Raw genomic sequence first — 12,707 nt, 5'->3', positions numbered from 1 at the left:
TTAGTTTTTTGTTGATTTATTTTTGTGTTGTTGTCATTTAAGATGGCCTTCTTGTTCTGATAGTAGATTATCTAGAGAGTACTAATGCTATAAATTGGGTATCAATTATAATTCAGCTCAATAGAAGTATTTTTTCTGTGTTTTAATTTTTTCATTTACTTTTGGTTGAGTAAGGGGTAGGGACACTAGAGAAAATGAAACTATATAATTGTGAAAGTGAAAAAGTGAAAGTGTTAGTTGCTAGGTCAAGTCTGACTCTGTGATACCATGGACTGTAGCTCTCCAGGCTTTTCTGTCCATGGGATTCTCCAGGCAAGAATACTGAAGTGAGTAGCCATTCCCTTCTCCAGAGAAGATGAAACTGTAATTAACCATGGAGTAATCATGAAAGGCCTTTTATACTCTGCTTAAACACTTAAGGAAATGGCAACCCACTCCAGTAATCTTGCCTGGAAAATCCCATGGATGGAGGAGCCTGGTAGGTTACAGTCCATGGGGTCCCAAAGAGCCAGACATGACTGAGAGACTTCACTTTAAACACTTAGACTTTCTCCAAGAGCAATTGGGAACCATGCAGGATTTTAATGAAAGAAGAGGTTTGTGGAGTGAAGATTTGCTGTGATTGTGATTTGGACACTAAATCAGAGGAAAAAACAGAACTATGGAGAGGGATAATGGTTAATGGTTTCGAGGACTTCTGCAGTAATGGTAGTCTGAAGGTGGTGTGGGTAACAGAAGCTTTGAAGAGCTGTGGCAGACGCAGCAATGATACAACTTAGTGGTTACTCGCACAGATGCTGAGAAGGAGATTGAAGTGTCAAAGATGTCTCCCATATTTCCTGTTTTTGGACAACTGGATAGAAAGTGACATCATTCACTTCAGAGGAGAACACAGGAGAAAGAGAAGCAGGCCTTTCGTGGAGGGAGATGATGAGTTTGGTCTTGGATTTACCACTCTCGAGGGGAGAATCTTAGTTTGTGCTGCCACATAGCAAAATACCATAGTCTGCAGGGCTTAAACAACAAATACTTGTTTGTCAGAGTTCTGGAGCCTAGGAAGTCCAAGATCCAGGTCTCGTGGATTCCATATCAGATGAGAGGTTTCTTTCTGGTTGGAAGACAGCTGCTTTCTTGCCATATGTTCAGATGGAGGAGGCATGGGCAGGAGCGGGAAAGCACTGGTGTCTTCATCTTTTTATAAGGGCACTAATTCCATCGGAGGGGTTTCACCCTTATTACTTCATCTAAACCAAACTACTTCCCCAAGACCCCACTTAGAATACCATCATGTTAGGGCTTCAAAATATGAATTTGGGATGTGGGGGAACACAAATATTGGGTCCATAGGGAGCCTGTGGAATACTCATCGAATAGGTACATTAGGCAGTTGGATCTTCGGATGGGTGAACTAGGACTGAAAGGAGTTTGTGGCTATAGGTTTTGGATACGTGTGTACAAATGTGGTTATACATGCTGCCATGGAAGTGCGTATGATCCCCTGTGGAGGGTATTGGAATAAGAAGAGAGTGAGTTTGTACTTAGAATCTGGGGCATAAGAAACAGAGCGGGAAAGAAGACCCTATGAAAGAAAGCAAGGAGCAGTTAAATGGGGAAGAGGGGGAGGCTGCAGAAATGCATTGTCAGAAAAGAGGCATTTCATGAGGGAGGGAGTGGGCTGGAGTGTCAGTTTCCAGAGTTCAAGTAACTGAGGGCTAAAAAGGGTACATGGGATTTAGCAACATGAAAATCATTGCGGTTTTCGGTAACAACTCTTTCTGTGGACTAGTGGGTGTAGAAATCAATGAAGGTAGGAAGTAGAAACAAATGGTGAATATAAATTGTTTTATTCTTTCTAAAGTAATTGTAGGAATTTACATTAAAATACCCTAGCCCCAAATAGCATTTTTTTAATTGAGGTAAAATTCACATGAGACTGTTGTTTAGTTGCTAAGTCAGGTCCAGCTCTTTGTGACCCCATGGACGGGTGCCCACCAGGCTCCTCTGTCTGTGGAATTTTTCAGGCAAGAATACTGGAGTGGGTTGCCATTTCCTTCTCCAGAGGATCTTCCCAACCCAGGGACTGAATCCACATCTCCTGCATTGGCAGGTGGATTCTTTATCTCTGAGCCACCAAGGAAGTCCTCACATGAGATTACCCATCTTTAATGAGTAATTCAGTGGTATTTGGTACCCTCACATGTGCAGCCACTTCCTCGATCTAGTTCTAAAACATTTTCAACAACCCAAAGGAAACTCATGCCCATTAAGCAGTTGCTCCCTATCCCCTCCTGCTTATGGCCCCTGACAACCACTAATCTGTCTTCTGTTTCTATGGATTTTCCTATTTTGGCTATTTCATATAAATGAAATTATGCAATATATAGTGTTTTGTGTCACTTCTTTTCCTTTGTATAATGTTCTCAAGGTTCATCCACATTAGAGTATTTATCAGTACTTCCTTTATTTTTTATGACAGAATAATATTCCATTGTATGGATAGGCCACTATCTGTTCCTCTGTTGATGGACACTTAGACTGTTTCCACTTTTTGACTATTGTGAAATAATGCTGCTGTGAACACACATGTATTTATTTGAGCACCTGTTTTCTTTTGGGATAAAGAGTGGAATTTCTGGAGCCTAATGTAATTTTTTTTAAAACTCTAATTTTTAGTATGGGTGAGGGAGGGCTGGGTTAGGAGTTTGCAGATGCAAACTTTTATTATATAGGATGGATAAACGGCGAGATCCTACTATATAGCACAGGGAACTATATTCAATATTCTGTGATGAACCATAATGGAAAAGCTGAATAGCTGAATCACTTAGCTGTACAGCAGAAATGAACACAATATTGCAAATAAATCAATTATACTTCAATTAAATAAATGAAAAATAGTATACTTTTATATAATGCTGAGAGTCCACAAAAAAGCATTGTGCATTGTAGAGAAAGTTGAATCTCTTTAAATGCTTTACATTCTCTTTAGATAGGATTGGTGAAACCATCATCCAGTGATTAAATAGCCCATCCAAAAATAAATAAGTCTAATTGGAAAAACGTATAATTTTTAAAGAAGGAAGTATCCTTTGAATTGAGTTTTGAGTTTTATAAGAAGAAAGATCTTCGAGCGAAGAGTCTGGCTAAGTTGGTGCACGTAGGAGAGAATAGATGAAACAGACCTAAGATTGGAAGTTTTACAGTTTAATTTTTCTGAAGAAAGAGTGCAAGTTAACCCTAGTTGGTGATAAGGGAAAGAAGCACAGATGAAAACATGAACTATGAGCACTCAAGGTGCTGACCTAGCAACTAGCTGCCTTTAATTGTGTTTTCAAAACCAATTTTTACATATCCTCTAATAACCACTGACTCATTTACGTTTTGCTTTGTTTTTCTGGCCATGCGGTGCAGCATGTGGAATCTTAATTCTCCCACCCATGCCCCCTGCATTGGGAACTTGGAGTCTTAACCACTGGACTGCCAGGGAAATCCTAGACTCACCTACGTTTAATGTTGTGGACTGTATTTCTCCATTCAGAGATACTAGTGTAGATGGAAGATTTGAGTTCTATCTGTGACAAGCAATCTAGCCTCCTGTGGTTCAGTTAAATTTTATTCATAAAGGCTAAGAAACTTTTTAGAGGCAGAGCAATGATTATATTCCCTGTAAAATTTTTGGTATTGTTTAATCTTTTATCTTGAAGTCTCATAGTTTTTATATAAAACTTTCATAATGAATCAGGTACAGTACAAAACTCACTAGATTTTGAATAATGGTTGGAATAAATTAGGTTAAGTTGCTGAAATGCCCAATATCTTTTATTATTTGTTGAGAAATTTATATTTGAAACACTGACATGCACTTTTTAAAAAACATTTTATTTTGCATTGGGGTATAATCAATTAACAATGTTGTGATAGTTTCAGATGCTCAGCAGAGCAATTCAGCCATACATATACCTGTATCCATTCTCCTCTAAATGGTGTTTTAAAGTGGCATTCGTTTTATGTCCTTAGAAGTATCATTTTCCTGTGCACTCTTTCCTTTATAGAAAGAACTCGAGGAATTGATTATGGAACTGAGATTTTCCAAGACATGGCTCTGTGATTTAACCCTCTGGGAACTTACTAAACTTGAGAGAGAAAATAATGTTTGTTGAGTATCTGTTAAGTGTTTTATTTTTCCGAGCTTATTTAAATCCTATAACAACCAGTAAGTGGTGGATCCATGATATGAACCTCAATTTTAATTAACTCCAAAATCAGGCCTCTGTTCATCATGTAATAGGGCATGCTGTTAATGACTATGTCTGTGATGCTAATTAGGTTCCACCTTAGATACTTGTGGCTCACTAGAGAAGTAGGATGAGATACTGAAGATGGCCCTGGGCTCAAGAGGAAGTGGAGCTCTGATCAGTTAGCTCTGATGTTTTCTAGGAAGACAGACAAGAAGGGGTTGGGTGGGTCTTACTTGTGCCACACGTTGGCTGTCCCTAAACTGTGTCATGTTACTTCTCAGAGAAGATTCTGGATGCTTTGTTAGAAGACTATTAATTTCTCTTATAAAATGTATGTCCGGGGGAAGTCCAATGCTGATTCAGAGAAGTATCTTTTGATCCTCCTCCATTTCACTTGTTCTGTCCCTGTTCAACATATGATCTCAATAAACGAACTGCTAGGATTGATGCATTTATTCCTATTTGTGGTGTGTGTTTATTTCAGGCAGAAAAAGCTGATGGATTTGTTAACCTGCCTGATTTCACAGTAGAGAAAGCATCTGAATGCAAGAAAAAGCAGTAAGTTGTCTATCATTTCCCACAAAATAATGGTGCCGAGATAACAGCCTTTTTATAAGCTCCTCAGGTGATATGGTGGTTTAGAAGTTCATGATGATATTCAAATGTCTAAAAATTTTTACTTTATGGTTTGGCACACCAAACAGTAATAGAAGCTTTTAACCTCTTGTTTTCTGGAATTTCACTTTGTGAAGCAGATGGTTTTTAAAACCCCATGGAGCCCTGGCAGGGCATGCTGCGAATGACCATGTCCATGATCCAATGAGAAACGAGCCGCCATCCAGGACTGGCAGGGTGATCAAATGTCAAGAATGTGTCCTTGTAAAGAGAATGGCTAGTTAAATAGGACTCACAAGAGCAGCAGATATGATATGAGACCAGTTTCTTTTTCTTAGTTCATGAAATTGTTAGTAGCATTCTGAAATTGAATTCTCTGAGTTGTCTTAGACTTGGGGATTGCACCCTGATACACTTAAAGTCTAAGAGATTTGATAAGCAATGGGAGCCAGAGTCCCCAGCCTCCAGACTCCCAGTCAAGTGCTCTTCCCATAACAGGATCCATCTTCATTTTGTATATGTGTCTTTTTCATCTTTTACTTATTCTTTGTTCTGCTTTTGACATCACTTCCTGTTTTGTTAGAAAAGGGCAGTTCCCTATTGACCTGTGTTTCTAGTAGCAGCAACTGATTATTAAAAAAAAAAAATTAACCTGTTGTGAGCTTTAAGTCTGTGCCATTGTGATGTAGCTGCATCAGAAAGTACCTAGTGATGCATGAGGTTGCGTCGATTCTTGTGGTTTTGACCAAACTGGTCACGTACAAAAACTCTGGTCCACACTGCAGGACTTCCTGTCTAAATGGTAAAGAGGAAATACTTTGTTATCGTCGATGTTTTTATACTTTTCTTTTAAACTCAAAAATCTGCCTTGTATTTTTTCTTCACCAATAGAGGATAGCTTGGTTAATGTTTTTGATGTGTTGTCACAGTGTAGAAACTTTATACTTAATTATTTTTCTATAAATGCAGTATCTGAATTTAAATATTTTGCTTATTGGAGTTGATCTGGGTACTTTGAAGTTGCACATCTACCACTTTATATTTTAGTTTATTGTCTCTATAACAAACAGCAATTGAAAATAAAAGAATATGTTCATATGTTTTAAGAACAGACTATTGATTAGTCAAGACTAAGTCCTGGTCTGAAAGTCCTGATGTGATGAATTCACCCTCTGCTCCCTACATATAATAGAGATTAGACAATAGATATTTAATGTAATTAAAAATTCTGCTTTTGTAAATTAACAAAGAAATCAGATGAACTTACCATGTATATATTTGACTGTTTTACTGTTGACTGCACTGTTGACTGTACTAATTTCTAACTTCTCATGTGTCTGTGCTTTTCTCCTTCCAAGCGCTTTTAAGATCAGTCATCCACAGATCAAGACCTTTTATTTTGCTGCTGAGAATGTGCAGGAAATGAACCTGTAAGTAGAGAAAAATCACTCGATATAATCTTTACAGATTATTTTGGTTAAGTGTCTGAATTTTAAGCATACGTGCATTTCATTTGTTTCTGCTGCTTTACAGCCTAAACTCCTTAGCGGTTATAAAGTCTTTCTGCTTTCTTTCCTAGTATTTGGAAGCATTTTGGAGCACTATACAGATCAAAATGGCTGTTTTAGGAAGAAGTAGTAGGGTTCTTCTAAGGGAAGCACTCAGACACTAGACTGAGAAAGGAAAAGACAGATGACATTGTAAGAAAATGTGAAAGTGAGAATTAGCCTCACAGGGAGAAAAGCCTGCAAGAGTTGTGTTACAGGTCCCACAGCTTTCAGAAATCTACATGGAAACTCCCTGCAGGACTTCGTATGTGCTGTGTGATTCATGGTGACTCACGTTTATCATCTCTCCATGTTCCATCCTGAACATTTTGCAGCACGTCTTGTTCAGAGTCCCTCTAATATAAAAATGTATATCACTAACTTCATTTCCTGTTTGCTCAGGTTAAGTGGAATATCCTGGTAGAGCATTGCCTGCCTTGCAACATCCCCTGCTGGTTTATATTACAGTGTGATCCCAGGGGGTCTTATTTGAATGAAACTATATATATTTGAGGTGCTTGTGGCATTGGAGGGCGTTCTGTTTAATTAAGTCCTATTCTCAGAATTGTCAATGTTTCATTGCTTTCAGTTAATTAATTAAAAATATGTGTATGGATTATCTATGATGTACTCCCTTGTAATAGATCCTGGGCATTAAAAATGAAGAATACAGATTTAATATCTCCATTCATAGAGCTTATTGTTTAACCTATTTATATTTTTGTATCTAATTATATCTATTAATTTAGACATAATGACTTTATCCTTTTGCTCTGTGTAATTTCTTTTTTGCCTGTTGCTCAAGAAACTTAAAGAAAAAAAAAAACTACTTTTCACTAAGCATGCATGAGCAAGAGTACACACACACATGCACACACACACACACACAGAGCACCTTACTCTGTATCCTCACAGAAGCCCTTTGTCACTAGAATCATTCTCATCTGTTCCCTACATTTACCTTCCCATTACAAACCTTCAAATGAGGGCAGAATGGCTTTTTAGCACAAAGTTAGGAAACCCTGTGTTAGAAATAACAAAGCAAGGTATTGACAATCGAGTCTTCCAAACGAGTCTTTTATTTCCTTGGACAAAGGGAGAAATAGTTTCTATCCTCTTTTGATTTTAGCTTTTCCCTCTGGCTTTCTCAAGCATCTGAGAAAAATAGGAGCAGATACACAAAAGGAGGATGAGATGGTTAGATAGCATCACTGACTCAATGGACATGGGTTTGAGTAAACTCTGAGAGATAGTGCAGAACAGGGAAGCCTGGCGTGCTATAGCCTGGGGTCACAAAAAGTCAGATATGACTTAGAAGACAACACAACAACACAAAAGGAGAAGATGAAAAACTTGACAGTCAAAGTTCTTTTTTCTCTTTTTATCTGCCTTGGTAACTCTAAATCCTATTGATTAGCAAAGTCTCAGTTCAGTTCAGTTGCTCAGTTGTGTCCAACTCTTTGTGACCCCATGGACTATAACCCACCAGGCTTCTCTGCCCATGGAATTCTCCAGTCAAGAATACTGAAGTGGGTAGCATTCCCTTCTCCAGTGAATCTTCCTGACTCAAGGATCAAACCCAGGTCTCTTGCATTGCAGTTGGACTCCTTACCTTCTGGGCCACGAGGGAAGCCCTTTTTAAGCTTTACTGGTGGTGAAATAGAGCTGCCCGTCAGCCACCTCTCCCCACCCCTATAGGCTCCTGCCAGTACCTAGCTTCTCCCACGAACTTCCTGTATCTCCAGCTTTCTTCTGTTCTGTATTCTTTCTGTTCATCCCAGGGCTGGTTCTTTCAAAGTAGTTCTGTTCACTCCAACAAGGGGGAGAGTAAGACTGACTTTACCAGGAAAACAATGACACAAAGTCTTTTGTTACCTAGAGAATTTCTCTAGCTACATGGTGAAACACATTTTAAAAGTGTGAGACCCTTACAAGATTATCTGAAACTCCTCTATTTCAGGCAAATTTGCTCTCTCAATCACACATCAGAGTTATTTAGCTCTTGCTCTCCCACTATTCCAGTTTTGCTTACATATCTGGTCCATTCATCTTCCCTTTGAAGTGATCTATCTAATGGGGAATACAGTTATATGAGCATTAGCTACACACTCTGCCTATCTGACTATTAAGTCTAAGCCTTTCACAGTTATCAAAGCCAAAGTCTTCGGGCCTTTCTATGCTGTGAAGATCTGTGTTACTTGAGATTATTTTAGCATGTATCTTTCCAGCTTACAAATAAGATTATAAATTGAAATTTGAGTGTGAGGTGTCCTGGCCCCATATTTTTGAATCTCTCAGTGACTTTTATATACAAAAATTGTCTATCTGGCCACTCATAAGTAAATGGCTCATTTTGTCTATGCCTGAATGTATCATAATTTTTTATTTATAATATCATTATTAAGCTTTATTTGGAGAAGGCAATGGCACCCCACTCCGGTACTCTTGCCTGGAAAACCCCGAGGATGGAGGAGCCTGGTAGACTGCAAACCATGGGTTCGCTATGAGTCAGACACGACTAAGTGACTTCACTTTCACTTTTCACTTTCACGCATTGGAGAAGGACAATGGCAACCCACTCCAGTGTTCTTGCCTGAAGAATCCCAGGGACGGGGGAGCCTGGTGGGCTGCTGTCTATGGGGTCGCACAGAGTCGGACACGACTGAAGTGACTTAGCAGCAGCAGCAAGCTTTATTATTCTGAAGATGATTTTTTCTAGTAGCTAACAATGCAGAATCCCTTTGGGATTGCTAGTTAACCTCCTCCTTCTCCCACAAGACTAGGCAGAGGATGTTTAAAGATTTGCTCTTCAGTAGCCACTGAAGAACTTCCTTTCTTACTGATGCGGCGTGTTGGAGCCAGGACATAATGCCTCTGGGTATCAGTGAGACGCAGAGGTGCTGGGGAACAAGGGAGTGGTATTTGGAGAGACGGGGCCTGTTTTAGAAGTTCCCCTCCTTGAGAAACTGCCTTTTTGGGTGGTGACGTTTCTCATGAAGGAAAAGGTAATTAAGTTTAAGAAACACTGTGTGTTCTGCAGGGACCCTCAATTTACAAGCGCAGGGGTGAGTAATTAAGGGTAATGTAAAAGTTGGTTTCTAAACAAAGGCTGATGGTAGCTGCCTTTCTCAGGCAGTGTTTGTGGGAAGAACGTTCTCATTTTGTACATCAATTTCTTAACACTTGTACTTCTTCAACGCACACATCCACAGCAAGTTAACATACAACAAACTCCCAGGAAACATCTGTCGTCTTCTTTTATATAAATATAAGTCTTTTTGCATCTATCTATTTAGCTACAAATAGAAAGTTTTCTACTGCCTAGATGTTAAAAAAAAAAAAAAAAGTTCTTAGCAAAGAAGGTACTCTAAGCCTGTAGGTTCTAGAAAGAAAACAAACAAGATTCTGAACAATCACGAGTTTTCCCAGCAAGTAACTGATAGTGTCAATTACAGGGAGAAGAGTTCTGAGTGAGGGCTGAAAGGAATCTTTTCTTTACTGTCAGTATTCTTCCGTTCTGCTCATTTCTGGAAAGGAACTTAGGAATGTCTTTACTTGATTCAGGCATTCTGAATTCGTCATTTTTTTTTTTTTGCATTGATATGTTAAAAAAAGAATTTTGTCTATTTCATTTTGAGATGCTTTTTTTTGGGGGGGGGGAGAGTCAAATGCAATTATAAAACTATGAAATCAGGAATAAACTAGGGATTAGTTAGCCATTAAATTCATTGTGCTTTGCCTGATCAGTTTTTAAAAATGTATTTTTAAGCATTTAGTTGAGTAATGTGTAAAACACATTCTTGTAAAAAAAAGTCTTGTAATATAGAAGTATGTAAAATGAAAAACCTCCCATCCCCCCAACTTTACTTCCCAATTTAACTTCTCTCCCTAACATTAAGCCACTTTCCACAATAAGACTATATCCTCTCTGATGCTTTGCTTTTCAAATCAAGTCCTGCACACAGTTTTAGAAGCACATTGATGACATGAATACACTACTATGTATAAAGTAGGTAACTATTGAGAACCTACCGTATAGTACAGGGAGCTCTATTCAGTGATCTCTGGTGACCTAAATGGGAAGGAAATACAAAAAAGAGGGGATATGTGTCTGTATAGCTGATTCACTTTGCTATACAGCAGAAACCAACACAACATTGTAAAGCAATTACAATGAAAATTAATTTAAAAAGGAAGCGCATTGAATCAGGATAAACACTTTGTTTTGTATTTTCTTTTTTTACTTAACAGTATGTTAGGATTTTTCCAGGTCATGACAAGGCTCCCTCACCCAACCGCAGTCTTTTTATTAGTTTCTTTATAACATGGTACTGATGGAATTGTTACCATACTTCATCCATTTTTCTGTTAATGGACAATTCTATTGTATCCATTTTTTTTTTTGTCATTGCAAGGCTACCGAATTAATATTCTTCCATATTTCTTATATACATGAAGATGTGTTTTGAAGGATAGATATTTAGAATTAGAATTATTTGGTGAAGGGGAATGAATATATTTTGAATTCAGTTCAGTTCAGTTCAGTCGTTCAGTTGTGTCCGACTCTTTGCAACCCCATGAATCATAGCACGCCAGGCCTCCCTGTCCATCACCAACTTCCGGACTTCACTCAAACTCATGTCCATCGAGTCAGTGATGCCATCCAGCCATCTCATCCTCTGTGGTCCCCTTCTCTTCCTGTCCCCAGTCCCTCCCAGCATCAGGGTCTTTTCCAGTGAGTCAACTCTTCACATGAGGTGGCCAAAGTATTGGAGTTTCAGCTTCAGCATCAGTCCTTCCAATGAACAGCCAGGACTGATCTCCTTTAGGATGGACTGGCTGGATCTCCTTGCAGTCCAAGGAACTCTCAAGAGTCTTCTCCAACACCGCAGTTCAAAAGCATCGATTCTTTGGTGCTCAGCTTTCTTCACAGTCCAACTCTCACATCCCTAGATGACCACTGGAAAAACCATAGCCTTGACTGGATGGAGGCAAAGTAATGTCTCTGCTTTTCAATATGCTATCTAGGTTGGTCATAACTTTCCTTCCAAGGAGCAAGCGTCTTTTAATTTCATGGCTGCAATCACCATCTGCAGTGATTTTGGAGCCTCAAAAAATAAAGTCTGACAATTTACACTGTTTCCCCATCTATTTCCCATGAAGTGATGGGACCAGATGCCATGATCTTCGTTTTCTGAATGTCGAGCTTTAAGCCAACTTTTTCACTCTCTTCTTTCACTTTCATCAAGAGGCTTTTTAGTTCCTCTTCACTTTCTGCCATAAGGGTGGTGTCATCTGCATATCTGAGGTTATTGATATTTTTCGCGGCAATCTTGATTCCAGCTTGTGCTTCTTCCAGCCCAGCGTTTCTCATGATGTACTCTGCATAGAAGTTAAACAAGCAGGGTTACAACATACAACCTTGATGTACTCCTTTTCCTATTTGGAACCAGTCTGTTGTTCCATGTCCAGTTCTAACTGTTGCTTCCTGACCTGCGTATAGGTTTCTCAAGAGGCAGGTCAGGTAGTATCATCCAATTAACTGCTTGATATTGACTGTACCAGTTTTTTAGGGTCAACTCAACAAAGGATGAGACTGTTTATCTTGAAATCTAGAAATTAGCAATATTTAAAAATTTTGCCAATCTCAGGGTGAACAATATTTGCTTGTGCTTGAATATGCATTTTCTAAAATATTATTGAGGCTGAGAATTTTCCCTTATATTTATTAGCCATTTGTAGCTTTTTGTCATTTTCCATTTCTTTGTTTTGTTTATTTTGCAGTTGAGTCTTGATGAACATTTTTCAGTTCCTCTGGCATGATCTTGGCTTGGGTCTTGGTCTAGTTTTAAGTGGCCACTTAGAGACACGTGTTTATCATGATACAAAAGGGGACTTCCTAAATGAGGCTGAAACTCATCTTGCTTCTTATAGAAAGTTCTATTTTATTTGAGGGCTGGGTAAAGATTCCTAATTTGTTGACAATTGCAGATTTGGGAATATGCAGTGTTTATGCTTTGGTGAGGATGTAGCTGGATAGTTTATGACACATTATTGGACTAGCAAAAATAAAACATCAGATCAGATCAGATCAGATCAGTCGCTCAGTCGTGTCCGAAGTGAGTCAATAAGTGCATAGCATTATTATCGTCATTTTGTTGATAGTTGACTTCAGCTACTTATTTTTCAAAAAAAGATTAATATGTATTATGGAATATGTTTTTAAAATAAAGAAAAGTAGAAAGAAATGGGAAATAGGTCATTTAGATTATCACTGTCCCCAAATAATATTTTTCCTTTAAATAGG

General features: G+C 38.5%; 1 protein-coding gene across 9 annotated transcripts in view; it reads left to right on the top strand.

Annotated features, from left to right (window-relative positions):
- Positions 1-12,707, top strand: part of IPCEF1 (interaction protein for cytohesin exchange factors 1) — a 168,891-nt gene that overhangs the window by 117,395 nt on the left and 38,789 nt on the right. For all 9 annotated transcript variants that reach the window (XM_061428380.1, XM_061428379.1, XM_061428377.1 and 6 more), the window contains 2 exons: positions 4,723-4,796; positions 6,212-6,283. In XM_061428380.1, coding sequence (XP_061284364.1) covers positions 4,723-4,796; positions 6,212-6,283 — 146 coding nt within the window. The remainder of the gene's footprint in view (positions 1-4,722; positions 4,797-6,211; positions 6,284-12,707) is intronic.

The sequence above is a fragment of the Bos javanicus genome, chromosome 9, assembly GCF_032452875.1.
Source record: "Bos javanicus breed banteng chromosome 9, ARS-OSU_banteng_1.0, whole genome shotgun sequence".
In the NCBI taxonomy this organism is placed as follows: domain Eukaryota; kingdom Metazoa; phylum Chordata; class Mammalia; order Artiodactyla; family Bovidae; genus Bos; species Bos javanicus.
Note: the sequence above shows the minus strand (reverse complement) of the source record. Positions and strands in the feature narration are given on the sequence as shown.